The 26,130-nt window shown below is 33.7% G+C and overlaps 1 protein-coding gene across 1 annotated transcript in view; it reads left to right on the top strand.

Moving 5' to 3' along the window:
* The window catches only part of LOC129217202 (mediator of RNA polymerase II transcription subunit 6-like), a 34,201-nt gene extending 9,499 nt beyond the window's left edge, over window positions 1-24,702 (top strand). The window contains exons 4-8 of the mRNA XM_054851468.1: window positions 541-623; window positions 4,336-4,375; window positions 21,274-21,342; window positions 22,269-22,400; window positions 24,261-24,702. Coding sequence (XP_054707443.1) covers window positions 541-623; window positions 4,336-4,375; window positions 21,274-21,342; window positions 22,269-22,400; window positions 24,261-24,541 — 605 coding nt within the window. The 3' untranslated portion in view covers window positions 24,542-24,702. The remainder of the gene's footprint in view (window positions 1-540; window positions 624-4,335; window positions 4,376-21,273; window positions 21,343-22,268; window positions 22,401-24,260) is intronic.
* The last annotated feature ends 1,428 nt before the right edge of the window (window positions 24,703-26,130 follow it).

Raw genomic sequence — 26,130 nt, 5'->3', positions numbered from 1 at the left:
TAACAAACATTTAACAAAATCGTAACATAATGTTGAAAGTAAAGAGGGGTACGCGCATTTTTGGACCGCTCTGTAGAGACGAGGATCATTCAATAATTAAAACTAACCTGGGGAAAAAAAATGTTTATTCTACAAGTTACTTTTAATAATTGAAGTTTTGTTCTTTTTAACTTCTTAGCACAGTCTCTGATTGTTACTGCTTCTTTTTATTCTTTGCTGATATACAGATGTTTTATGTGATATTGTTAGAGTTTGGAAAGAAGAATTACTGTCAAGTTCACAAACTTTGAGTATTTTTGTTTGACTAACTTCAGCTGTATTTATTGCAGCATATAAGTGAAGAAATATTTCAAAGGTTTTCAGTCTCTTATTTATTATTATTATTATTATTATTATTATTATTTTTATTTTGTGTTAATTTTATTAACACTAAATACAATTTTACTTTTTCATTAAAAAGGCTAAGAACAAACTGAATGTGAGTTAGAGTATATGTTAAAAAATTGTTTGGCAATATTTTTTTATATATTTCTTTTGCAGTTACCCCTATATCAGATTATTATATATTAGCTGGTGTTGTATACCAAGCTCCTGACCTAGCATCTGTGATTGGATCACGTATGGTGAGTTCAATGTTATACACTTCCATGATGTAATTATTAAGTATTGTTTAAAGTTTACTGCTTATTAATTTTGTTTTAATCTTCACATGTGAGATTCTTTCTTTCAGCAGACCTTTTTGATCGTGGTCTTTTCTCAGAGATTTAATGCCACTAGGATACCAGTTCAATGCTGTAGAAAGGTTCACATATTGTTATTATTTCAAGCTCTATGATTGGCTTAATGTTATTTCAAGCACTCGACTTTCTTCACTACAGAATGTATTCTAGTTTAGTGCTCATCTTGGACCTTCTTAATAACCGCAGAAGTATGCTTTTCGTAGTGCTTAAGAATGGTAGATATCAAGTTGGGATAAATAGACCTGTAATGTCCAGTATGCAACTTCTTAGTTACCATTTCTCATTCAACTTTAACGAACAATGGGAAAACATTCTAGTCAACATGCAGAACTATTAACCAACACTTTTCTTTGCATTATGCCTATGCACCTGGGCAACAGTTGGATATGAGCAAATCTCTTACTTGACTTTTCACTCCAGGGTTCCCTGTACCTACCACCATTTGTGGTTTAACCAGTTGGATGGGACCCTGAAGACACTCTGATTTTTTGATCCATACCAGAAGCTGAGCAATTCCTTGTTTCACTTGGAGGACCTTGCAACCACGAGCATATTTAAAATGTCCGCCAGTCACCATTAATGAAGATGGCGGATCTTTGACCAGCTACGATCAAACCCGAGACCCTCTGGTCACAAGTTCAATGTCTTACCAATCAGGCCACCATGTTCCCCACTTTTTCTTCAAATCTCTTACTGCAAAGAGTTAGACTATATCTTGCTTCATTATTATTTGTATTATCCCACTCTTCTTCAGCTATAGCACTATGAATAACTGTTGCAACATCTCTAGTAAAGTTGATTTTAACTTTTCAATGATACTCACAAAATTTTAAGAAATAAGTGAAATTTCTCAGTAATACTGATCCATTTGTTTTGATCAACAATTAGTAGTCATTATTACTACTAATGTGTTCATGCTCCTCCAATAATATAACTTGTACATCATTTTTACTAATATCGGCCAATTTTTTAAAGCAACTAGGAATTATTCTGGTAGCTACTCGATTTATGTCAAATCCATAACAGCCCAAAAATTAGAAGTCCCTAATTCCCTATTTATTTTTCCCTTCAAGAAAAATAAAAGTTCTTCATGCCAAATTTTTCATTACTGACACCTTAAAGTGACCACGTTATTCTTCTGTTTCTCATTGTGGAACCTTTCAGAATTCGCTTTTATAACTGCTTAAAACATAAAACTAATCATAACTAACACAAATATTGCTTTTCATTAAACTGGAACATATGAAGAAATTTATGTGTGAGTATAAAAAAAATGATATCATCACTAAAACATATTTGTTTTGAATAATTAAATGTATTTTTCTAACACAGGTTCTGTGCAATAATTGTATATATTGACTTTCAGCTTACTTAATGTGTTGGGTAAGATCTAATTAAATACATCATTACTGCCTTAACATGTCTGTTAAAGGAAATATTGTGTTAAAAAATTTCTCAGTATGGTTATAACATAAATTTCGATTTTAACAGTCGAATAAATGTTAACTAGTTTTGTTTTTATGTCCTTATGCTTATATGACCATACAAAAATATCCAATTTAACGATCTCGGACTGCATTTTGACAATTTAATTATTACATCTGTATGTAAATATGTTATGCATGCATGTTATATCTTGCATAACCAGTAGCAAAGGGAAAAGGGGTAACCCACGTCTTGACCCCTCCTTTGAAGCTCAAAATTAAACTCCTATAGTAAAAAGCTTTTTCTCTCTCTCTTTTTTTCCTCCCCCAACATCTAATCAATTTCATGTATGACTGTCAGATGTCTATACAAAATTAAAATCCAATTCTGAGTGCTTCTATTTACATTTTCAAGCATCACTATTTTTAGCCTGACACACCTCTTGAAAAAATTCTTGATGCCCCTGCAAATAACTCAAAAAGTGTTTGGTCATACAGTGTTAAAAAATTCCTATTTCCAGGGTGTCTACCCACATGGAAATTTTTTGTACGGGAAAAGTCAGGGATATTGACTTTTGTGTGCAGAAAACCTAGGTTTTTTTTTAAAAAATTAAAAATGGTTTCAAAAGATTTTTCTTTTTTTTGCAATTTAGTAAAATAAATTTGGTTAAAAATTCATGCAACTTGAAATTACTAAAAGAAAATATTTCTTTCCTTAAATCAGTTGAACCGAATACAAATACATGTGACACAGTGAAATCGATGTTGAAGTACAGTGAACTTTTGGAAGCAAAGTTAGGTTTCGTTATTTTGGCAAGGTTTTTTAAATAAGATTCCTGGCTGGTAAACCAATCGCTCCTATCTTTCCTGTGTGAAGAGATATATTTGATGCTTAAAAATTTAAGAAGCAATTTCTTAAAAGTTCTCAAAGTTTTCCTAAAAACAAAAACTTAAAAGTTTCCCAAAAAACGAAGTCTGTTTTAGAGATGGATAGATGTATTAGTTTGAAATTTACATTAAACAGTGATATAAACATAACGTGTATAAAATGTCACATAAGCACTGTCAACCATTAAGAAAATAGCAAAAGTAGCTAACTAACCTTTGAAAAAGCACCTTGAAAAATTTTGTTCGGGGTATGGAAAACCTGGAAAAGTCAGGGAAGCTGATTTTTTTTTTTTTTTTGAGTAGACACCCTGTATTTCCCATTTTGATTAAGATTGGTTGCTTCAAAAGAGCACTTAACTTTTTTTTTTATTGAGCTGTTTTTTATATTAAGTTTAACATTTTCAAATCACCATTCAAGCCATATCTAGTACACAAAAAAGAATTCACCTCTCTTTGTGAATTTCGGCAATTAAACATTCCATTATTATTTTTTTAATTTTTATTTATTTTATAGAAGTTTTGCAAAAGGAAAAGATTTCTCAGTGCTGTTATTCATTATTGCATTATTTGGTAGTCATTGTTGTCAAAAATGTAACACATCAATTTTTTTTTTTTTTTTAAGTTCGTAAAATGTTTGAGTTTTACAATCCTTAGGTATAGATTTCAAAAAATGTATTTAAACTTGAAACTGATTATGGGAAAACTTAGTTAATCACTGTAACTTACTTTGTGACTTAAATGAATTTATAATATACATAATCAAAAAAATCAAAAAAGAGAGAGGAGAGTATAAAGAAACTGAACATAGAAATTCTGGTGCTTTTTTTTTTTTGAAATGAAAATGCAAGGTTCATTGATTTAAATCATTTAAAGCAAGTTATTGAAAAAAAAATCCTTGATTTTAATCAGTTATTAATATTTTTTACGTTGATTTTGAAATTTTATTATGCATTTGTATAATATATGTTGAATTTACAACTTCAGTTTCAATTAGCAAAGCTACATAGACCCTTTTGTCTCTTGTGTGTATACACACAACGTTGTGTGTGTACACAATAACGTTTTCAATGAATACTTTCTGCTAAACAATAAATAACTTTTTTTCCTAAAACCTTTTCCGTACATTTAACAATACCGACTCTTTACTGACTTGTAAATCATACTGATTTCTGTAAGGGAGGTTTTTTATGAACACGTAGCTTGTAATAAGTAAATTCAATGTATTTATGAACAATTTTTGTAGCAAACACATTAATCTTTTTTTTTTCTTTGTTTTGTTTTAGTTAACTATGGTTCACCATTTGCAATCTGCTTTTGATGAAGGTAAATATTTTATTTTTACAGATAAAGTTACAGACCGAGCAAAGTATTACTGCACTAGTTAAATCAGAGCTCCATCATGTAATGTGCATCATTTAATAACTCAGAATAATGTTTTGACCATGTCTTAAAGCTATCTTTTTCATTCAGATCATTTTCTTCAATCAATTCACATGCTCTTATATAGGGATTGAATAATTCTTCATGATTACTCTCGATGTAGTCTTTTCTGTGTTCACATTTTCACTCTGTTGGGATAAATATCAAAATTTCTGATAATTATCGAAAATACCAGTTATTATATTTTCAAACTAAATATTAGATATATATTGTTTTGAATTGCAAGTTCATTTAATAGTAAAATGTTTGGCTTACCCTTTTTCCTGGAAAGCTAAGTTTAATAACTCACCAACATGCACTCTGAGAATGTTAAACGCAATAGATGACTCCTTTTCAGGTTTTTTTTATAGATTTATTCCATTTATTACACCACCAAACATTAACCATCTTCTTCGATTCCAGACAAACTCTCATCACACTCCTGTCAAAGAATACACAAAAAGAATACATATTTTAAAAGTATCTTTACTTGTGGCGCCCTCTCTTGACGGTAGTTGCATACATACTCCCCGCCTGGACTATCAGTTCAGCCTTTCGTTGGCAGTAGGCAACACTTGGTAATAGGGCATCTGAATTGTCTTCATTGGGTCTTGACATCCACGACTCGAACAGCACCATCGTCTCCTGGAAATACTTGAACAACTCTGCCTAGGCTCCATTGCAGAGGTGGGAGATTGTCCTCCTTTACAAGGACCAAATCGCTGACTCTCAGGTTTCGTCTTGGTTTCTTCCACTTGGTTCTTTGTTGTAATTGATTTAGGTACTCCAGGTGCCACCTCCTCCAAAACTGACCTCGGAGATGTTGAATTAAATTCCATCGCTTCTTTAAGCACGCTGGTTGTGAAGGGACCTCTTCTGAAAAAGAAGCCATTGGAGCACCAATCAAGAAATGTCCTGGCGTAAGAGGTTGCAAGTCTTGAGGGTCATTAAACAGAGGAGTTAGAGGATTTGAGTTTAAGCATGCTTCAATCTGTGTTACCAATGTCACAAGCTCTTCAAAGTTCAGAACAGCTGATTTCATTGTTTTAATTAGAAGCTGCTTGGTCGACTTGATGCCAGCTTCCCAGAGTCTGCTGACGTGAGCTGCCGTGGGAGGTATGAAGTGCCATGTAATGGGTTCTTGAGTTACAAAGTTCTGCAATTCAACAGATTTGATTAGCTTGAACTGTTCTTTTAAATATGAAGAGGCTCCTTTGAAGTTAATTGCATTGTCGGAAAACATGTTGGTTGGTTTCCTCGTCTGGATATGAAGCGCCGGAATACTGCCAAAAAAGCATCTGCTGAGAGGTTCGAAACAACCTCAAGGTGTACAGCCTTTGTTGCCATGCAAATGAAGAGTGCTAGGTAGGATTTTAATTTTACTTTGCTTCGAGGAACATTGGGTTTGGTGATGAATGGTCCTCCAAAGTTGATGCCAACGTTTAAAAACGCTCTGCCAGCACTGAGCCTATTTGCAGGCAAATTCGCCATGAGCTGCTCACCCGATTTAGCTCTGAAGCAAAAGCAGGTTTGGCACTTGGATAAAAGTCTTCCGACTACTCCTCTGCCAGAAGGAATCCAGAATTTATGTCGAATACAGGATAAGGCAAGTTGAGGTCCACTGTGCAAATTGACATGATGAAAATACTGAATGACCAGATTAGTGAGGTGATGGCTCTTAGGAAGGAGGATTGGGTGTTTTTGAATTGGACTCAGGCTCAAATTTTTTAATCTTCCTCCAACTTTGATTATTCCATCAGTGTCCAGAAAAATACCTAGAGGCAGAAGCTTGCTGCTGTTGGGAAGAGGATGTCTCTTCTTTAAGAGTTGAATTTCGGAATGAAACTGTGATTCTTGTACAGTTTGAATAACAATCTTGGTAGCTCTTTTGATGTTAGCACACTAGTAACTCTAGATGATCTGCAATTGTTGATGAATCTTTTACACCAAGCTATGACTCGGATTAAACGTGAGAATGATGAATACTTAGCTATGATTTCCAAAAAATAGCTGCCTTGACCTGATGTTGAGACATTAGTAAGAACGGTGGATGACTTCCCCTCACATTTCACGTCTTCTTCAGAGGAAGTCTACAAATCAATTGATGGAAAGCATGGGTGCAAGACCTTCCGTCTCAGGACAGATTTCCGTCTTGGACAAATTTCCGAGACGGAGGTCGGGACGGAAAGAAATTCGATGACTTTCTTTCAGTTTTTACTTAAAAAAGAATAATTGAGTGTTTGGAAAATATGCTTTAATTACTGGACCGTTCCATAACAACGAATTTACATCGACATTCTCTCGATTTTCCGCCATGGGCTTGTTTTGTTTGCAACTTTCTTTTGGAGGAATGGCTTTTCGACTCGCGCCGTTTGACTTTTTTTAGGTACAGCTCCGTTATTTCCAATTCACTGCATTGCAGACCGAGGAGTTGCTCGCTATTCTCCCTGATTTTTCGAAATAATCGGCTCTAATTGAAAATTTAGCTTATTCTCATGCTATTTTCGATCATTCTTTCGTTTTTTTCATTTGCGTTTTTTTTTTTTTTCAAACTTTACACACATAAATGAAAATGATGTACGCTCTTAAAATGTCTTAAGAGTTGAATCTGAATCACCGATTGAGAGTGATTGCTGACGAGTGGAAATAATTACGTCACACCAAACGGCGTCCACCATACCAGGTAAAACGGAAACTATCGGGGATTTCAATGAAAATGGGAATTTTGGAAATAAACGAGGGGAAATTTCAAGCTGGTTGGAAACACCGATGAGCAACCATTACTGCATTCTTGACAAAGACTTTAGGAATCACTAAATTCCAATGTCATTGAATCTAGCACTCGCTAGAATGGAAATATGGGAGGGGGAGGGAGAGAAAGGAAAGGAGAAAAATAACGGCAGCATGAATTTGCGAAAAAACGCTGCTGTCGCAAAGAGGGTAATCAGTTTGCAAATTAACCCCCGATACTGAGGTCTTAAAACGTTGATATTTTGGACAATCTAAGAGGGGGGGGGGAGGTGTTACTCAAGGGTTACAATACAAAATATCAAAAAACTGAATTGAAAGTCATTTTTGAAACTAAGAGTGGTTTGATACATCTCCTCTGCTAGCTCTTAAAAATTTAAAAGTCAAAGTTTTAGGCTGTCTTTAATGATGTAAAAGGGGGAAGGGGGAGGTTTTAAAAAAAATCAAAAATTAGAGTCTTAAAGACATTAATTTAGGCAATCTTTGGTGAATTTATGAGAGATGGTTTTGGTGTTTTAACATGAAAATGTTTTGTAGCTGATGTATTAAAAACTATTTGAGGCTATAATTAAATGGACTTGAGTGAAACGGCATTTGGGACCCTCTCCTGAAAAGTGTTTGTAATTGAAATCTTAAAACTTTTAGGTTGTCTTTGGCAATGTCAAGAGGAAGGGGCTCTCTTTAGGCAAAATTCCGACACTGGAGTCTTAAAAGACCAACTTTAGACCGTTTTGGAGTTCGGGGTTCCCCTTTCCCAAAAAATATTCAAAGCTGAAGTATTCAGAACTCAATTTTAGGTAATCTTTAAAAGACTTAAGAAGAGGGAATTCGAAGGCTTTCTCTCAATAAGTTTTAGAATTTAAATTCTTAAATCTTCGATGATGAAAAGGGGAAACAGCAAATTTAAGTCAAATTTAATGAACTTAGGGGAAGGAGTTCGGGGGGGGGGGGGGGGTTCCTCTCCCCAAAAATTTCTCCATGCTGAAGTATTGAAATGCTATTTTGACTATTTTTGAGTGAGTTAAGAGTTAGGGAATTTAGGGGTCTTTCTCGAAACATTTTCAAAATTGTAGTCTTAAAACTTTGGGTTGTCTTTGGCGATGTGTGGATGGGAGTTGCTCTCTCAATAGAAAAATAAATCTTAAACAAAAACTTACACTGAGTTTAGTAAACACAATGAGAGGGGGGGGGGTATTCCGCACCCCAACCCGAAATATTTTCGTTTCTGAAATTTTAAGAGCTTTGTTTTGGACTATCTTTGGATGACTTAAGGGGGAAGGGTGTAGGAAGGTTCTTTCAAAAAGTTTCCAAAATTAAAGTATTAAAACTTTTAGGCTGTCATAAGTCATGTTTATAGGTAAGAGGGGTACTATTCCTACAAAACAATTTAGAAACTGAAGCCTTAAAAATTGAAATTTAGGACATTTGTGGTGAACTCAGAGGAAGGGTTTCGGGAGTTCTCTTCCGAAAATGTTTTGATGCTGAAAATTTAAAGCGCTACTTTAGGCTATATTTCAGTGCCTGAAGAGGGATGTGATTCGGGAACCCTGCCTGGGGTTAGGATTCAATTCCCCTATTTCTTTTTTTAATTAATGAATATTGGAAAGGATATCTTGTTTAAAAAATATATCTACTTCACTGAAGCGATTTTTTATTGCTAATTTTACCACCTGCTATCTTATGAAAGAATTCTTTTTCAAATGAAGACTGAGTGGGGGAATATCATTAGTCGGCCATACCCTTCCCCCCACCTTTCCTTCATTTCTGGTTTGTTGGCTTTACCTTATGTAGACATTCCGATCAGAACTGATTTATGTTGCAAAATAACTACCTTATGTCCTAAGCGATTTTATTGCTACAATAAAAATGTTTACGATCGGCAAAAACTAATGGTGCAGCGCTGCCAACGCTTTTACCCCTAACATTATCCAACATTGTCTAAAATTGCGTTTCTGGAACTTCAATTTCGAAATATGTTTGAAGACTGGAGGAGGGTTCCTGAACTCCATCCCTTCCATAGTGCATTCAAAAAGTGTATAAACGTTATGAAAGATGGAGTACAATTTCATTTTTAAAACTTTGGTTTCTGGGAGGGCCCAGAGCACCGTCTCCCCTTTCTCTAATATTTTTGAAGGCTGCTCAATATTGTTATTTTGGAACTAACAGTTTGAAATAATTGATGTAAGAGTCCCTGAACCCCTCCTTTCCCAAAACTTTACAGAAATGGCATACCATGGCGTTTTTTGAACTTCAATTTCAAAAAATTTCTGAGGAGAGTCCCCCAGACCCCCCCCCCCCCTCCTCCACTCATTGCTGGATTTTAGATTTTTTGGAATTATGATGTCAAAACGCTTAAATATTACAATTTAAAGGCTTAAAATTTAAATCAAACACATATTTGAAAACTGGCATTGTTAAAATCTACAACATTAATACACATAAATTTTTCCTTAAGCCTGCATGCGGGCGGGGGGGGGGGGGGAGCTGAAAATGTTTTCCGTCTTGAACACATCACCAAACTTGCACCTATGATGGAAAGTGTAAAGAATCCTGACTTAGCCACTGTGGCCCAGACCACCACAGTTTATGAATTTTTAGCTTGGAAGCTGCAATACCTAATGAAGCACAATTGGCAGGATGTTCTTGACTCTTCACATGACGCCAGGATGCTTCAGAAGTCATTTTTTGAATTTTTGAGATACGATTGGCAACAAAGATTTTCCATCTGCTGGGAGATGATTTTAACCAATCCAAAACAATTTGGGAGTCTGAGGAAAGAAATGACTTATCGATTTGAATTACCTCTCTCAGAGATTCTAACACAACAACGTAGAGTTCAGAAAGAAGTAGAGCTGCCAAAAGTTCGAGTCTGGGCAAGGTTATCGATTTTACAGGAGCTACCCTTGTCTTAGATGTTATCATGGAAACATGGACTTTTCCAGTAACCAGCTCAGCTCTTAAGTAGAAAACAGCAGCGTATGCACGCTGGGAAGCATCACAAAAACCTATAAGAAGAACTCGCTTTGCTGTAGCATCTCCTGAAAAGTATCTTGGAATCTGAATCTCTGCCAAGTGCTTCATTTGATTCTTGAATTGGGTCCATGATTCGGAAATGCAGTCTGTGACTGGATCATCCCAAGAGATGTTTTCTCTCCAGATATCTTGCATCATGATCTTCAACTGAATTGTCATTGGTGACAGGAACCCCAAAGGGGATCATAAATCTTGGCGATGGTTGATAAGAGTTGCCGTTTGGTTTTCCTAACTTCACTTGGTGGATTTATGTTGATTCTGAATGTGTCTTCCTTTGAATTCCATATGATTCCCAAGATTTTCATCAAATGATCCTCTTCTATGTGCAGAGATCCTGAAGAACTTCGTAATTCTGGTGGTAATGATTCCAGCACACATGAGTCATTGGATGCCCATTTTCGATTCGGGAAACCTAGTTTCTTCATGAGTTTGATTACTTGACTTATTAATTTCTTGGTGTCTTCTTTTGAATTTGTTCCTGTTAGAAGATCTTCTACATAGGCGTCCTCTAGAGCAACTTTAGATGCCTCTGGAAATTGCTTGATTTCTTCCTTAGCTAGCTGCTGAATTGTTCTAATGAACAGATACGGGGCACAAGCTGTGCCGTATGTTACAGTGAGTAATCGATACTCTCTTAACGGTTCTTCAGGTCTCTCCCTCCAGAATATTCGTTGAAAGTCTACATCATCTTCAGTAACTAGAATTTGCCTAAACATCTTCTCTATATCGCCTGTTAAAGCAATCCTGTGACATCTGAATTTTTATGGAATATTGAATAGTTCATTTTGTAACTTGGGGCCTGTATGAAGAACGTCATTTAAGGATAATTTTGAATCAGTTTTGGCAGAAGCATCAAAGAATACTCGTAACTTTGTAGTCTCTCTCTGTTCCCTAACAACACCAAAATGGGGTAAATAAAAACACTTAGATGATGGTTTCGAAAGTTCTGAATTTAGGACAAGTTGCATATGGCCTAGATGTTCATAATCTTGCAGGAATTTTACATATCTATCTCTTAGCTCTGGATTGTCCTGAAGGCGCTTCCAACGAGAAGAATCGTCTCTTGGCTTGGACTTTAGAATCACCCAACCAATGCATTGTCGTTTTCGACATGAAGACTTACAACATATCTACCATCACGATTTCTCCTTGTGTGGTCTAGGTAGAATTTTTCGACTTCTTGATCGTCTTCTGAGAGGTTACTAGCATCTGGAATTAACTCAACTTCCCAGAACTTGGCTATTTGTTTTTGTAAGTCGAGCAGTGCACGGCAATTGATTAAAGACTTGACCTTCCTTTTGCTCTGACAGGCTGTGGAAACTTTTCCAGAAAGCAACCAGCCTAACCTGGAGTTTCGAGTAGATAGTTGATTTTTAGTCCCAGATATTTTTCCTTACTGAATTAAATCAAAGAATATATCAGCTCCCAGAATCATATCGACAGGACGACTAATAAAAAATGAAGGATCAGCTAACTGAAGTCCGTTAATGTGAGGCCAATGGAATTTTGAAACTATGAAGTTAGACAAATTGCAAGTGAGTTCCTTTACTACTAAAGCATTTACGGCAAAGATATCCTGACTAAAATGAGGAGAAAGTTGCTACTCGTTTAGTAGCATAAGCAGCAACTCTGTTATCTAAGCCCAAAATAGTATTTTCTGAATCATAAAATGGAAGGTTTAAATTTTTTGAGCATGATTCTGTAATTAGAGAGGTCTGAGACCCGCCATCAATCAAGGCTCGACAGTTTACATATTGTCCTTGACTATTCTTAACTCTAAAAATGGCTGTAGAGAGCAAAATTGAATTGGAATCATTCATTTGTCCTGCAAGGCAAAACTGTTCCAGAGATGTAGCCAATGGCTGAACTACATTCTGGTCACTAGTAGCAGCTAGATTCTGATTTGAATTACAAACAGGGATTTCTTTAGGACTACTTTGGAACTGGTGAAGTACTGTGTGATGCCTTTGCCTGCAAGCACGACAAGAAGTTGTAAATTTGCATGATGAAACATTATGATTCCCTTGAAGACAATTAAAGCATAACTTGGACTTTTTAACAAAATTCCAGCGATTATTTATATTCATCTTTAAAAACCTCACACATTTATGTAATGAATAAGATGAAGAACAAAGTTTACATGAGTCATCTGACTCTACAGTAGTTTTCAGGGAATAAGGTTTGTGAGTTACTTTATTTGATTTTTCATTGAGTGGTGTAATTTTGATGCCTTGAAGACTTCTGGCTTGCTTTTCAAGAAATGAAAGAAACTTATTTAACGAAGGAAAATCTTTATCTTCAAGGGTTAATTCTAGGGCTCGACCGATGGCATTTTTTGGCCGATGGGCCGATGCCGATTGTTCAAAGACGGCCGATGGCCGATTGTTTTCCTCCAAATGGCCGATTGCCGATGGCCGATGGCTGATGCTGTTGGCCGATGGCAAAAAAAAAAGAATCTAACAGAAATAAATTGATAAGATTGTCAGGGATTTAAAGGATCATTGATTCATTTCACTTTACTTCCTTTCTACGAATAAGGAATTAAAATCCCTCCCCCCCCCAAAAAAAAAATCAGATTTCGATCTAAATTTTTATTTTACGATCATCCAATTTAAACTTCACAAGTTTTTTCGGCGCATATGTACATGCATATGTACCTAAGAACATATAGATGACCGAAATATCCATTTTGAACGCCTCCTTAATTAATTATCGCAAATTCTCTTGTGATGTCTTCATGGGCGTAAACTTACGTCACTCAAAAAGTTATGAAATAGTAAGTTGAAAACTCATACGTACGTAGTAGTATGATCTAAAAGTTCGAGGACAAGTTGCATAAAAATTTACCGTGAATAGTTCACATTGCCGAAGTACATCTATCTACAAAATAGTCACCTTGAACGACTATGCACTTCTGCCAACGTTCGTATAGCTTTTAGAAGGATTCCTGGAAGACATTTATCGCAACCTCCTGTAAGGCCTCTTGCGCTGCTGCTTTAACTTCATCGTTTGGAAAAAGGCGACTTTCATGTTGAGGATGCACGGTTCGATTGGACAATACTGATATGACAAACAAATAATATAACGTTTCGTCGGACTTAGCTCCGTGTGACTTTTACCTGTTCCCAGCAAAAAAACATTTGCATGGATGCTGTTTTCTTCCGTCAGGAGAAGATAAAACTGCATCACAGAAGGTAGCGAAAAATGGCTTCCAGGAGTGTTTCCAAAAGTTATATGAACACTGGCAGAAGTACACAGTCCCTCAAGATGACTTTTTGAAGGTGGATGTGCTTCGGTGATGTGAACTATTCAGGGAAAGGTTTTATATAGCTGGTTCCCCGAACTTTTGGATCTTACTACGTACAATCTGTATAGGGTGTAGTTATGCTTCTCCTTTTTTTACTGCTGTATGATGGAAGACAAAGAACAACAGCCAAAAAAAAAAAAAAAGTAAGAAAAGCAAAGAGACTGTTTAATAACCAACTGATTTTTTTTAAATTGAACAAATAACTAAGATTTCAGTAACATTGTAATAATGTATTGATTTAGGTACACTAAACATAGTAAAAAAAATTAAATTACGGTTTTTAATCATTCAAAAAAATAATAAGAATAGAACTATGAAACCGTCAACAAATTACGCAATTAAAGTGGAAAGATTGCACGTAGACATTTTTTAGTCATCAAATTAAACAAAAAAGGTAACAGATAAATTAGAATATTAAATCATAATAGGAATATTTTTATACTTATGAATAGAAAAGTTTGCATTTTTCATAAAATGTATAACTGACATAAATTTTGCGGAAAAAAGAAATAGCCATGAAAAGAGCGAAGTTCTTAAAACGTAGCTACAATAAACAAACTCAATATTTACACCAAGTTAATAACTGAATACATATACTATACTTGATCTGATGTTTGTACACGTAATATTGAACAATTTGATTGTTTAATCTTTTATGAAGCACTACAAACAAGTTCAAATTAAAGTCTTCAATTTAACAATAATTTTCTGAAATTTAAAAAATTGCATAATAGAAAATCCTTGAAACTTTTCTATAACATATTATTAAACATATGATGAAAACGAAAATAACTTATTCATTGATTTTATAAAAATACATAAAAATAGTTACTTACAACAGAAAAAAAAATCGATCGCTACTAATGATGCAAAAAAGATGGCGCATTACAAAATATAGGTGAAACAAGTATAAGAAATAAACAAAATGACTTTTCTTGACCAAAATAAATAATCGCTAATTATTTAAGAAATGCTTGAAACGACGAGGGTGGGTTAGAGGGGGTCACTCTCTGATTTTGGAGTAACTCACAACGTTAAACTTCGGCCCCAACTTCGGCTTAATTTTTTTTAGTACAGAACCGCTACCACCAACACCTCGGAAGAGTTTCTGAATCTACTCCAGCATTTCCGAAGAAAAAATTCATAAGTCCCTTTGTTTTCCGTATTATGTCACCATTCAAAACATCTTTAATCAATTTCTTACATTAGTGCTCTAAATTCTTCCTAAACAATAGATAAAGCTTGAAAAAAAATCTCTAATTTTATGAATAGTGTTAGTTTTAAATTACTCAGAACTACAACTAGAGTTTACTTTCAGAAATTGAGGGAGTGGGAGTAGGGGCACGCAAGTGTTCTCGGAAATACAAAAAATAGTCGTAAAAAATAGAGTTCAAAATAATCATAAACATTGAGCAAAAAAACCGTTTGAAAACCAGCACCCGAGTTTGTTTTGATGTGCAGTGGCAGATTTAAAATATAGCAAATGTTGTAATTGCGCGAGAGGCCCCATAACCATAGGGGCACCGTAGGAGTTACAAAAATGCTTATGATAAATGTTTTATAACTTCTGTGATAGAGAAATAGGGCCACAAAATGTATTTCGACGGGCCCCAAACTTGTAGCTCCGCCGAAGCGATACAGAAAATACTGCACTACTGTGGTTCATATTACAAACATCGAAAAATGAAAAATTACCGTCGGTTCAATGGGAATCTAACAAAAGGAAACAAAACCGGTTTCGCCATCTCATATTTGTTTCCATGATCTCCAATTCTGCAATATATCACCAAATGATCGTCAGTATGAAACGCTATATTAGTTTTGCATTGAAATAAGTAATTAATAACCACAAAAAATCAGTTAATAGGCTTTTTAGAACACCCGATCGAAAATGAAAAGGGAAGTGCACAACTGTAACGTGCGCATATCCCACATGCGAAAATTTAGCTTTCTACAACTTACCATTTTTGAGTTATGACTTATAAAAGGTATATACGTACATCCAGCCGCAAGAAACAACGCAATAATTAACTTGTTTAGTACCTGAATGCAGTATTAAAAACTTTTTCAGGGGTGACTAAAATAGAAATTCATACTGAAATTTAAGTAAACAATTTTGTTTGAAAACAATAACTCCCTTTACTTTGTATTAAAAAGTAAAACAACAAAGGTCCTTTTTTTTTTCAAAAACATCGGCCAATTCCATCGGCTTTTCGATGTCTTTAAGGCCGATGGGCCGATGTTTCCTGCAAGTTAGCATCGGCAGCCGATGCCGATGCCGATGGCTAAATTGTTGAACCATCGGCGCCGATGCATCGGCCAGGCCGATGCATCGGTCGAGTCCTAGTTAATTCCCATTTGACTTTGATAGAATCTTCCAACTTATCTTGAAGAGAAAATACTAATAAAAGTTCTACCAATTGATTGCATTCTAATCCTAATGTTTTAAAATTTCTGAGTACTTGAATACAAACATCTATAATGGCCCAAATTGATTCTGAAGTAGGTTTAACATTTTTTAGAGAGAAGAACTTTTTGCTTTGGGAAAATGCCAATTCTCTCTGATTATCGTAACGATTCAACAGTGTTTCCCATGCTTGTTTATAATTTTCAGGAGTTATTGCAAATCCTTTTATTAATCTAGAAGCATCTGAAGTGACAGCATTTTGTTAATACTGCAGTTTTTGAATATCTGTTAAAGATTCATTAGAATCAATTGAACTAGAGAATATAGATTTAAAGCTCAACCAAGAGTTGAAATCACCTGCGAATTGTGGGAGATCATATTTAGGAGGATTTATGCTAGAATAAGCATTCACTTTCGATTTATCTTCGAATTGTAGCTTGCTATTAATACTAGTCAAATATGACTCAATTTTTTCCAATGCCAAATCAGCCAAATCTTTGGAATTAGTAAAGTTTTCATATTCCACATCTTCCACAAAGTTTTCCGAAACAGAAAACTCATAATAATTGTCTTCTAACCTTTCTAGACATTTTAATACATTACCTTTTAAGGCAAGAACTTTCTGACTATTATTAGACTTTATTACATTATCAACACTTTCAGAATACCTTTTGATTTCTTTTATCTGAGTTTGGAACACTAATGGTATTTTACTTTTTTCTTTAGTAGGAGCCATCTTTTAAATAATAACCCAATCCAACTATACAACTCAAATACAGCTTTTCAGAATTAGTTACTATAAATAAGTCTTTCAGAATAATAAACAAAATCTTCAATTTTACTAATTCAGACTTTTTGCATTTCGAATTCACAAATAATAATATTTTTGAATTAATTGACATACATTTCTGGACTCAAATAATAGAATAATAAACACATCAAAAGATTAAGAATTCTTTCAGACGAATTTCATTTTCAGAATACATCTAGTTTCGATTTTTAAGATCATTATCAAGATCATTATCGTTTTCGATTCTAGTAAGAATAATAAACATTCTACTTTCCAGGAAATGATCTACTGAATTTAACTTGATTTATGATGCATACATCAACAATTAATAAACAAATCTCGCCGGTGCCTCCATGTTTTGAATTGTAAGTTCATTTAATAGTAGGGATGCACCGGATATCCGGTAACTATCCGGCTGATTTTTTAACTATCTGGAACTATGAGGTATCCGATCCGGCAAGCCACTCCTGATCCGGATATTTGACAGTTTTTTGCAGGATATCCGGTAAAAATGTGAGAGATATCCGGGGTTGATGTGGGGTTATACAGTACGAAATGAGGGTTTAATTTTGAATTTTAACAAACGACATTTGAATTTTAAGAACAAGTAAAACAGCTGCAAGAGGATTTAGATCATATTACTAAGTGGGCAGATAAATGGGGTATGGCAGTTAATGTAGGGAAATGTCAAGTGCTACACTTAGGTCATGGAAATAAGCGAATGAGATATCGTTTACAGGGTTCAGTCATAAATCAGGCAGAAAATGTTATGGATCTGGGTGTCTTTATAAATCAGGACTTCAAGTTTAGTCAACAGTGCAGTATTGCTAGTAACAAAGCCAACAAAATGCTTGGGTTCATCAATAGATCTATTTCAAACAAATCTAAGAAAGTTCTTCTGCCTTTATATAGGAGTTTAGTAAGACCTCATTTGGAGTATGCTGTTCAGTTTTGGTCGCCTTATCTGAAGAAAGATATTTTTGTATTGGAAAGGGTTCAAAGAAGGGTAACTAAATTAGTAAGGGGACTCTCAGATTTAGATTATGATACCAGACTTAATAGGCTTAACATGTATAGCCTGGAGCAAAGGAGAGTCAGAGGGGACATGATTCAGTTATTTAAATTTATCAAAATGAAAGATGTAAATGGATTAAATTTTTGCCGGAAAAGCAGGACAAGGGGTCATTGTTTTAAGCTATTTAAATCTCAGGCTAACTTGGAAATCAGGAAAAACTACTACTTTAGCAGGGTCGTGGGCACTTGGAATAGCTTACCGGAAGAGGCGGTAATGAGCAAGGGAGTGGATAGCTTTAAGAGGGCCATTGATCTTCATTGGGGACTAATTAATTGACTAGGACCAGCCTAGCTGGGCCCAGAGCCTGTTGCTGGTCGTCACATTTGTATTTGTATTTGTATTACTTTTGCAAAAATTCCAGTTAAAGCTTTCACTGTTCCATAAACTTTTCGATGATGCTTTCTCTTTTACTAGTTTGTTTAAAATGTTAATTTGCATCATTTACGAATGTGAATCTTTATTTTCTGAAATTAAAGTGAAATTTTCAGTTGATTATTTAAGTATAATTTTATTTATGTTTAAAAATTTTTTTTTAACATGTTGAGAATGACTTTTAATAATATATTTAAGATATTAATTTGCATTTTTTAATAATGTGAATCGTTATTTTCTGGAATTAAAGGGAAATTTTAAGTTGATTATTTATTTCAGCGTAAGTTTATTTATTTGTTTTTAAAAAGTGAACGCGTTGAGAATGACTCTTAATACTGTATTTAAGATGTTAATTTGCATCTTTTAAGAGAGTGAATCTTTGTTTTCTGGAATTAAAGTAAAATTTTCAGTTGATTATTTTAGCATAAGTTTATTAATTTGTTAACTGGGGTGCCCACCTAGGAGAGATGCTTTAGGGGTATTTTTATCTCTTTTAGGGGGCTTTCTATTTGGGGGGGAGGTATTTATGGTTTTTGGGGGTGGGCCCTTGCTCTTAGGGGGGCACCCCTGTATTTAAGATGCTAATTTGCATCTTTGGAGTGAGTAAATCTTTGTTTTCTGGAATTAAAGTAAAATTTTCAGTTGATTATTTTAGCATAAGTTTATTAATTTGTTAACTGGGTTGCCCACCTAGGGAAGGGGGTGTTTTAGGGGTATTTTCTCTTTTTTTGGGCGGGGGCTTTCTATTTGGGGGGTATTTATGGTTTTTAGGGGATGGGACCTTGCTCTTTGGGGGGGGGGGCACCCCTGTATTTAAGATGCTAATTTGCATCTTTAGAGAAAAAAATGTACCTTTATTTCTGGAATTAAAGTAAAATTTTAAGTTGATTATTTAAGTTCATTTATTTATTTTTTGAGTCAAACTGGCCCTGTTTTAATATTTTCTTTTTTAACTTGTATGTTAGAAAAATTTTACACGTGTATTATCTGTAATAAAAATGATTTCAAAGCAAAGTTTTATTTTTTGTTATTTCTAAATTGGAAACAAGAAAATGTATTACTTTATGATGAAGTTTAAAAAAAATTCTACACGACATGCAAATCTAATAACAAATACGACTCATTATACGACCTTTAAGATTTCAACTATGAATAATTAAAAGTTTAAACCATGTGTACATTACATACAGAATTAATTTTTGCCGAAAGTTAGACATTAATACCTTTTTGTAGACTAATATTTTCAACCCTTCTTATACCTTATTTGTTTATTTATTTTTTTTTTTTAATGAAGACTGCCACGCCTATTCAAAAATGTTTATCATAATCCATCCGAGTTAATTTAAGCCAACATCATTCTTCAAATCTAGTTTTAATATGCTTATCAGGCTTACCAAAGCTATAGCTCTTGAAGATCTTAATAAATTCAAATTTATTTTAACTATACTGTGATATTTTATTAGGACAGACATGTAAATATAGGAAATTAAAGATGCTTATATTCTCAAGTCATGACATAGTGTTTAAAACTTTTTTATCAATTTAAAAATAATCATTTTTATGCTATTGCTTAAAATGACCATCAAAGCTCAAAAAATTTTAGATTGGGTTTAGTTTTTTAATGATTTTTATAGACTATACCTAGCTGCTCCACAAAATTTCAAAATGCTCCTCAAATTGTTTCTCGAAGGTTAGCCACACTGATAATGCCATTTTGTAATTATGGTGCCCAATGTTTCAGCTTGTATTAAATTTTTTAATAATATGGAAGTTTTATAGCATTAGATGTCACATTATGAAGTTTTAATTTCACCTGATTTGTGAGCTATGGGAAATTGAAAGTGGTAAATGGAAGTGATATATCTGTTATAATCTTAAATAAATGCAAGCTTATTTTATTTATTCATTTGTTAACATTTCTACTAGTAAAAAAAAATCTATTAATATTTAAAAGGCAGTATAGTATCAATATAATTTCGTGTAATGTAAAAAAAATATATATATTCAAATTTTAAGTCACGCAATTTTTCTGCTTTTTTTGACTTCGGGCTGTTTTTATAAAGATTCTTTATGAATTGACTTTTACAGTAGAGTCTCAAAAGTCACAGGTTCCGTTTAATTCGAGGTGCTTTATAAATATTTTAAAGTACATGTTTAATAGCTCAAAAAAAAAAAAAAAAAAGTATAAATATATATATATGGCATTAAAATCTGAACCTCTAAATCTTTTGCAATTCCAAAACTTCCTTAGCTATTAAAGTGATAAAAAGGCGTTGAGAGGTCTTTACCAACAACACTTGCCATGTGGCAAGAAATATTCATTGACTACTGAGGACGGTTTGCCAGAAAAATGTTCTTGAAATTAACAGTTTTGCCACGAAGAACAAATAAACAACCCTTTTGGAATATCAGATTAAAATCAGCAAGAGAAAGAGAAGTGGACAACTTGACACGCTAGAGTCGTATATAAGAAATTTAAGCCTTGTAAGACTTTGTTTTGTGTTCTTCAAGGTATGCACACACTCGCAAACAAGTGTTATGATAAATTTTATCAAAATGGATTCGGGAACAATAGAAATGCTTATTTCGGTTACCTGCAAATTTACATACATACGCATATACGTTTAGACATTATGAAAAAAACTTATCAAACTGTTTTTACAGATAATTAAAATGGAACTTTATATTGAAATTTGAGTGATAAATTTTTCGTGAAGACAATGCATGCTTTTCATTAAACAAGGAAGTAAAAGGTACCTGTTCTTATGTGGTCACTAGTGTTAAAATTTTAATCGCTAGGAATTTTTGGATAATCCGAGTTTTTAGTAACCCAAGCTGGTGTGAGCCCCAATTACCTCAGATTTTCGAGACTGTACTGTATTTCATGTTTAAATTTAAGAAAAGAAAACTCCTACCAACAATCCGTATGTAAAGCACTTGGATGTTCCCAAGTGCTTAATTAAAAAATATCTCATTCATAGTTATGTTTGATCAATTTTAAAATAAGGTTGTTTTAAAAGTTAAGTTTATGTTAAAATTAAATATGTTTAAATTTTATTTTTTCTTCTAGCTGCATCATATTCGCAATACCATCCTTCTAAAGGTTATTGGTGGGAATTCAAAGATCAGGAAAAAACAGGTAACATTTCATAATTTAAAAAAAGATGTATGAATTCAGTTCTTTTAAAGCATAGCATAAAGTACACTGCTAGGCCACACAAAGTGCAACCCTGAGACGAAGTAGTCGGAATGAAACAAAACAAATGTGGTAGGAACACTGATATTAGAAAGTGATTTCAAAATGAAAGCAAAGTTGACCATTTATTACTGGAAAAATACCAAATAAATGGATGTTTGAGTACCCTGGTGAACCATCTCTAGTGTGAATGTACTAAGTGATACAGTCAAGCATTGTGGCAGTCTCATATAATGTCCTACGTCTTCTCATACCACAGTTATTGTTTATACACCACTAATTCAATCAGACTCATAGGCTGTCTAATTTGCTTCTTAAATGATCCCAGATATGCTGGATTTGAGACAAATCGAGGCATAACGTAGCACAGAGAAGTTGATAAAGAGGATGAGGAAGTCCCCTGACACCATTGATGTGTGTGACAGAGCATTGTTCAGTTAAAAACTAACTGCATTGAAGGAATGCAAGACAATCTAGAAAAAACTTTAAATGTAGGAGACGTTAAATCGGGTTTCTACTGTAATTAAATTTCCCAGTAAGAGGAAAATTGCTATTTTTATGGGAAGATTAATATTTTTGCCCATTTTTATTATCTCCTGCAAAACTTTTCCTGGAGTAAATCCTATATAATGTTTCTGGTTTAAAACATAGCTTCTAAACAGAACAATGTTTAAACCAAAATATCTGAATGTTTTCTTTTCCAGATAAAAAGTTTATTTATTTTCATGAGAAAAATTCTGTCCAGAATTAATAATTCCCTCAAAATTTTGGAATTTGTATTTAGTTAAAGTAAATGCTTTGTTGCCAAAGTAAAACCATAACTTAATATTTTGTTAAAATAAATATATTTTTTTATTATTTTTATTTAGAAAAGGTGAAAGTCAAAGAAGAGCCAGGTTCTGTTTTCCAGCGTAGACGTGTTGATGTTCTTCTTGGGGAACTTGCAAAAAAATTTCCACCTAAACTTCCATCACCTCCCCAATTAGAGAAGCAAACCACAGGTATTTTTTCTCATAAAAAATGTGTTTAGCATTCATTTAATGGACTAAAATTCAAATTCCCCTTTATGCTTTGCATGTAGAAAAGATTGCAAACTCTTAATAGGGAGAAAAGTAATTAATATTGCTTGGATATCTACAGTTAAATATTTTGTGTTTCTCTGTACTCCAAGAGCTTTTAGTTAAAATCTTGTTTCGCACACTTAACATTTTTTTTCTACTAAAATTTCAATCAAATATTCTCAAAAATCTAAATTTTTTCATTGATGATTATTTCTTCATATAAATTGCTGCATATGAGAACTATCTCACAACCCGCCTCCCGATCTTGCATTTCATCTGTTTAACTTTATTTTTTCTAAATTGCCTGTTTTGTTTGTTAAGAACAAACTTTAAAAGTTGCTTTTGTTAGATTATTAGATTTTTGTCTGCTTTTCAGTAGAAAATAAAATATAATACTTGATGTGGCTAAATTGAAAATTTTTTTTTAAATGTAAGTTTAAAACTGTTAATGTTTTTGCTTAATTGAGCACCTCCTGATATTAAAGGATACTCTTAGTTGCCTTAGCCTTGTCAAGAAGCAGCCTCAATTTTTCCATCTTTGAAGATCTGTATGGGTAAAATCCACCTCTGCTAGAGAAGCTTCAAAACCTTTTGTCACTTGTTGTACTTCAGCTTTATTGTACAGGCTTGCTCATTTGGTTTGGGCTGAAAATAAAGCATGGAACAACGTTAGACTCCAGCATTTCCCTGTTAACATAAAATCCATAATGCGAAAAAACTCCTGCCTTTCTTTACGAAATGCCGTCAACAGCTTAGAAAAGATGGCTGCTTTTCACCCTGAAACACATGGCTTCAGTTACAATGGAGTAGAAGTAGAAATAACTGCATTGAAGAAAAAAATCTTTTTGGCCTTAAATATTCTTCGGCCTTTCCTTACAGCCTTTAATGGAGAGGAAAAAAATTAACTAATGAATTAGGTCATCTTTCCCCAGTGGATCCCAGGCCACTGGCAATGAATGTGCTGACACAATAGCTTAGAGGGATACTGGTGTCTGACAAAGAACATGCAGCAACATTCCATTTTGTACGGCAAAACGGCTCATCAAAAATTCGTTTTCTAAACATACTTTTCCTGGATGGCCCTGCCATCCAGCAAAATGAGGACAATGAGGCGGTTGCTGTGTTTAATAAAACATGACTGCTTGGCTGGACATCTTGTTAAAATTGGTGTCTGTGTGGATCTTCAATGTACCCTTTGCCAGGATTATTACATCTTTATGGACAGTCACCATATTTCCTATTGTAGAGCACTCTGTGGCGCTTCCTTGGTTGATATGGTAAGCAAGAAGTTGAATGAGACAATGGCTGTTCTTTTTCCCTGTTCTTCATTTCTAGTTACTTTTGTCTTTGTTATCAGTTTGGTTGCCATTTGAAATAAAAAAATATTCTTGAGCCTAGTCAAGTGGCATCAAGGGTTTTATGGCAACATTTGAATCAATAGGGCTGTACAATTACTTATGTGATCATAAAGTTCAATGCAAATACTAAAACAAAAGTTTTAAAAAAAAAGACCTTTTCTTCTATCTAGACATAAAAAAATCACCAAAAGTTCCAAGCTAGTAATTTAGTCCATTTTTTTCAATTGAACACCTTCTAACAACCTAGTTTGCAACTTTTTATTCACACATCCTTTTTTGTGTGGAGTGGAGTTTGCTATTAATTATTCTATTTATTATTTTCATATTGCAACCAATACTAGAAATTAGCATTTTCAACAGATTTTTTTCTTCTTCCATTGAAAAAGTAACATTTACACTTTTAAACTTCATAGATTAAACCAATCTTTGTCTTATTTTCCAGAAGAGGCCAATGTAGCAACAGTCAAGGTAGAATCTAAAACCGAAATTAAAACAGAAAAAGTTGACACTCCACCAACTACAACTGCAGCAACAACAGTTTCTTTACCACCTCCTGCATCAGTACCAACAACAACTACAGCTGCCAACGCTGTTACTACAACTACAAATGCAGTCACTTCAACAACGGCACAAGCATCCACTGTAGTTACTTCAACAACACAATCTCCTATCCAAAGAACAGCTATGAAACCACCACCTGAAAAGAAACCTAGAATTGCTTAACTAAGTTTCATTCTAGCTCTTGATACCTCATATTTCATAAACTTGTACATATTAGGCCAGTGCCAAATACCTTTGAAAATGGTAAAAAGTTCAAAAAAATTATAATAGGATGAAACCCATCGGAAAAGTAAAGAAATATAATAAAATTAATAGGGAAAATAATTTATGGGCAATCTGAGTTCGGGAAGGGGAGAGGAGGGGGGTTTAAGGGGGGGATCAGTTTATCACGATTTCCGGCAAAACTACAAGTCCTATGGGAAAAAAAGTAAATGACAAAGTTGTTGGTGGTAAAAAGAACTACAACTTTTGTGTTTGCACTTTTTTCAGAAAACCTCAAAATTTATGCAAAAAATTCAAAAAACCAACTTTTTGTTTTTTTATTTTTATCTCCCATAAAAAACGATTTTTTTTCACGAAACTTAGTGAAAAGTTACCTTTGTGTTTCAAATACACTAATTTTGTTTATTTAAAATATTTATTTTTTCTTCTATTTTTGATTTAGTAAAAAAAAGGCATTGCAATTTTCAATTGAAAAACCTCACATCAAAATATCTGATTTAAAAAAAAAAAATCAGAGCGTGTTTTTTTTGTTGGAATCTCTACTTTCTGATGGTATAAAAAAAATATGTACAATAGTATTGGAAAATTTTGCAAAAAAATGAAAAATCGCGAAAAAGTTCGAATTTGGAAAAAAAACTCATCATTACGTAAAATTTTAAGTTATTAATAAAAATTCACGCTTTAATTACTCAAAAAATGTAAGTTTCCATGTTAAACTTAAAGAATTCAAAATCCATGAAACATAGAGATTGCAAAAAAACACACGAAAATAGTTAACAAAAATCGACAAACAAGCCGTATGATAATGCGCTTTTACTGCAACTAAATCAGGCACATTTCTGAAACGAATTATAATGTTTGTATCGAAATCATTCTGTGTGTTTTGCTTTTGAATATCCTGTAATTTGTTTTGTGTTATCTCTTGTACTGTTATTTTGAACCGATCATATTTTTTTTTTGAAATTAAATGTGAGAACGTCTTTATTTATTTCTTTTTCTTCCTTTGATTTTCTTTGTCTTGAAGTATGAAACGTAGCTATTGCAGTCTCATCATTATATTGACTTTGACAAGTTCGATGAATTAAAGAAGATGATAAATTCTTAAATTTTTTGTGTTTATTGTCTACACTCCTCTTCATGGTGACGTCAGAGCATTAGTCTATCAGTGATATTCACTATTCTATATGTGAGGATAACATTTTACTTGAATGGTCTATAGAACATTGTAGCCTTCAGAAAATAGTTTATACAGAAGAGGCAAATAGTCTAGAAAGGTATGGGCCTTACTACCTGCTGATTATTTCGTAGCAGCTGCTACTACGCAGCTGATGTCGATCGAGCAATGAACAACATCATTTATAAACATACTCGTGCAGGTTAAGTTACTTAAAGTAAATCGTGACAAATTTACTTATTTAAACTTTTGGAATCTACAAAGTAAGGTAAATACTACATGTATTTTAATTTGAATCAATCAGCTATAAAATAAAAGTATTATTATTTTCTTTCATAAATAATACGCTTAACGT

The sequence above is a fragment of the Uloborus diversus genome, chromosome 2 (genome assembly GCF_026930045.1).
Source record: "Uloborus diversus isolate 005 chromosome 2, Udiv.v.3.1, whole genome shotgun sequence".
In the NCBI taxonomy this organism is placed as follows: Eukaryota; Metazoa; Arthropoda; class Arachnida; order Araneae; family Uloboridae; genus Uloborus; species Uloborus diversus.
This window is presented reverse-complemented; position numbering and strand designations above follow the sequence as displayed.